This window comes from Sinocyclocheilus grahami, unplaced genomic scaffold (assembly GCF_001515645.1).
Source record: "Sinocyclocheilus grahami isolate Dianchi unplaced genomic scaffold, SAMN03320097.WGS_v1.1 scaffold1505.1, whole genome shotgun sequence".
NCBI lineage: Eukaryota > Metazoa > Chordata > Actinopteri > Cypriniformes > Cyprinidae > Sinocyclocheilus > Sinocyclocheilus grahami.
In genome coordinates, this window is record NW_015506684.1 from 77,820 (window position 1) to 80,225 (window position 2,406).

Consider the following 2,406-nt stretch of genomic DNA (forward strand, 5'->3'; position numbering starts at 1 on the left):
ACACACACACACACACACACACACACACACACACACACACACAGAGAGAGACAGTGGTAATTCAGATGGTCTTTATCAGAGCCGTTCATCTGTCTGTATGTGTGTAAATGTCTCCAAACTCACCTTCCGCTTCACAAATTTATCCCAGTAATTGTTTGGGAAGGACCTGAGAGACAGAGAAGAATTTTTATCTTTAGATCATAGAAACACAATCATAACTCACAAAGATCCTCATGAAACAACAGCAGTGAAGATCGACTTATAAAATCATTATGAAATCCAGGCCTAAAAATAAAGGTTTGAATGTTTTAATTGGACTTTGTAAAGGATCTCATTTCATTTAATAATGTTTCAGTCAGCTAAACATTTTACTCTATTTTAAACATTTTTATTTAGCTATTTTTCCTATTCTTGGTACATTTTATTTATTATTTTTATATTATTATATATTTATTTATTATTTATTAATTATTATGAACCCCAATTTGGGAAATCCTAATTGATATTTAAATAATGTATCATTTTAATAATTTATAAAAATGGTATTAAATGTAAATAGAAATTATCTTTAATATTAAAATACACATTAAATGTATTTAAACAATTTACATGTTGCTTTAATAGTGTTAAAGTGTTACATTGTGTGAAATTCCAAGCATGACAACCTAGATAATATAATGAAAACAAATGAATGATTTCAGAGGTAGAGGAAAAATAACGTGTTTGAGCATTAAAACAGACAACGGGAGCTTCCAGTGCAGTAAACATCACTGATTATAATGGTAATGAGTCAGTTCTGTCACATCGCTCTGCCCTCCATCGTTAGCATTTTCCATCGGGTCGCCTCATTACTGCAATATTCCTGATTGAAATCAGTTGAGATGAGAATCAGCCTGTCACCCAAGAGCCTCGTCTGTCACTCACTGTGTGTTGATGACCAGTCGGTCCCACTGGCCTTTAATATCGTCCTCCGACGGCTGTTCAGTGATGTACAGACCGTCGAACTCCAGCTTTCTGGCCACTTCCTTCTCACGCTTGAAAATCACCAGAGGAACCTCGAGGAGAAACAGCACTATCACTCACCACAGCTCTGCTTTCCATAATCGGAGCATTTATTAAAACCTCTTTAGACTGATGCTGCCGGGCATTTCATCTTTCATGTAAGTCTAGCAGGTTTATTGTTTCAATAACTGGATTTCATTAGCATAAATTAAACTTTATGCCTAGCTTTCATTATTAGGAAATCAGATCCAGTGTCTTGTGTGAATAATATCACAGTTAAGGTCATGTGATCTGTCAAACTCAAGTGTGTTTTGGGTGAATTATTGGCTGCTGAGAGCATGAATCATTCAAAACCACTACTAAATAAAACATTTCAGTGTTTTAGTTTAATGATGTTTTAGTTTCAATGCACTTATCATTTCTAGAGCTGTGCTGGTTTAGGCTCCTGAAGCTGATGATCCTGTACCTTCAAGCAGTAGTAGCCGATGATGCAGAAGAAGGAGATGACGGTGTGCAGGATGGCTAAGATCCTCAGCGTGGGCTCCATGTAGCCGCTGCTCTCCTCCAGCACGAAGTGCACAGCGTCGGGTCGAGCGCTCGAGCCTCCCAGAGGATCCCAGCGCACGCTGGCGTCTGAAGACGAGCTGAACAACACCTCCTTCCCCTCAGAGACGGCCGAGGACGTGGACACCTGCACACGGGACCAAACACACGCTCAGACACACACATAAATGCTAGGGGTTCGTTCAGACGACTCACTAGTAGGGATGTAACGATTAACCATGAGCCGGAATATGTGAAATATGTGACGATTCAAATCGGTTCAGATGCCAAACAAAACGCGATACAATTGGAGTAAGAGTTTATATGAATGTATGTCTGAGGGGAACTGACTGTCTTTAGAAAAGTTTAGATGGTATTTTTTATTTTCATCTTGCCTCTGTATAACGCATATTAAAGTTCATAAGTGCAACTCTGCTTTGTTTACAGCGGTAACCAAGGAAACACGGCATCATTGCTGTTCATAAGCGCAGCTCTGCTTTGTTTACAGCGGTAACCAAGGAAACACTGTATCATTGCTGTTCATAAGCGCAGCGCTGCTTTGTTTACAGCGGTAACCAAGGAAACACGGTATCATTGCTGTTCATAAGCGCAGCGCTGCTTTGTTTACGGCGGTAACCAAGGAAACACTATCATTGCTGTTCATAAGCGCAGCGCTGCTTTGTTTACGGCGGTAACCAAGGAAACACGGTATCATTGCTGTTCGTAAGCGCAGCTCTGCTTTGTTTACGGCGGTAACCAAGGAAATACGGTATCATTGCTGTTCGTAAGCGCAGCGCTGCTTTGTTTACAGCGGTAACCAAGGAAACACGGTATCATTGCTGTTCATAAGCGCAGCGCTGC

The 2,406-nt window shown here is 40.2% G+C and overlaps 1 protein-coding gene across 1 annotated transcript in view; it reads right to left on the minus strand.

The window, feature by feature from the left end:
* Nucleotides 1-2,406, minus strand: part of ryr2a (ryanodine receptor 2a (cardiac)) — a 128,078-nt gene that overhangs the window by 6,761 nt on the left and 118,911 nt on the right. The window contains 3 exon segments of the mRNA XM_016257042.1: nt 124-166; nt 925-1,055; nt 1,469-1,693. Of these exon segments, the coding sequence (XP_016112528.1) occupies nt 124-166; nt 925-1,055; nt 1,469-1,693 (399 nt within the window).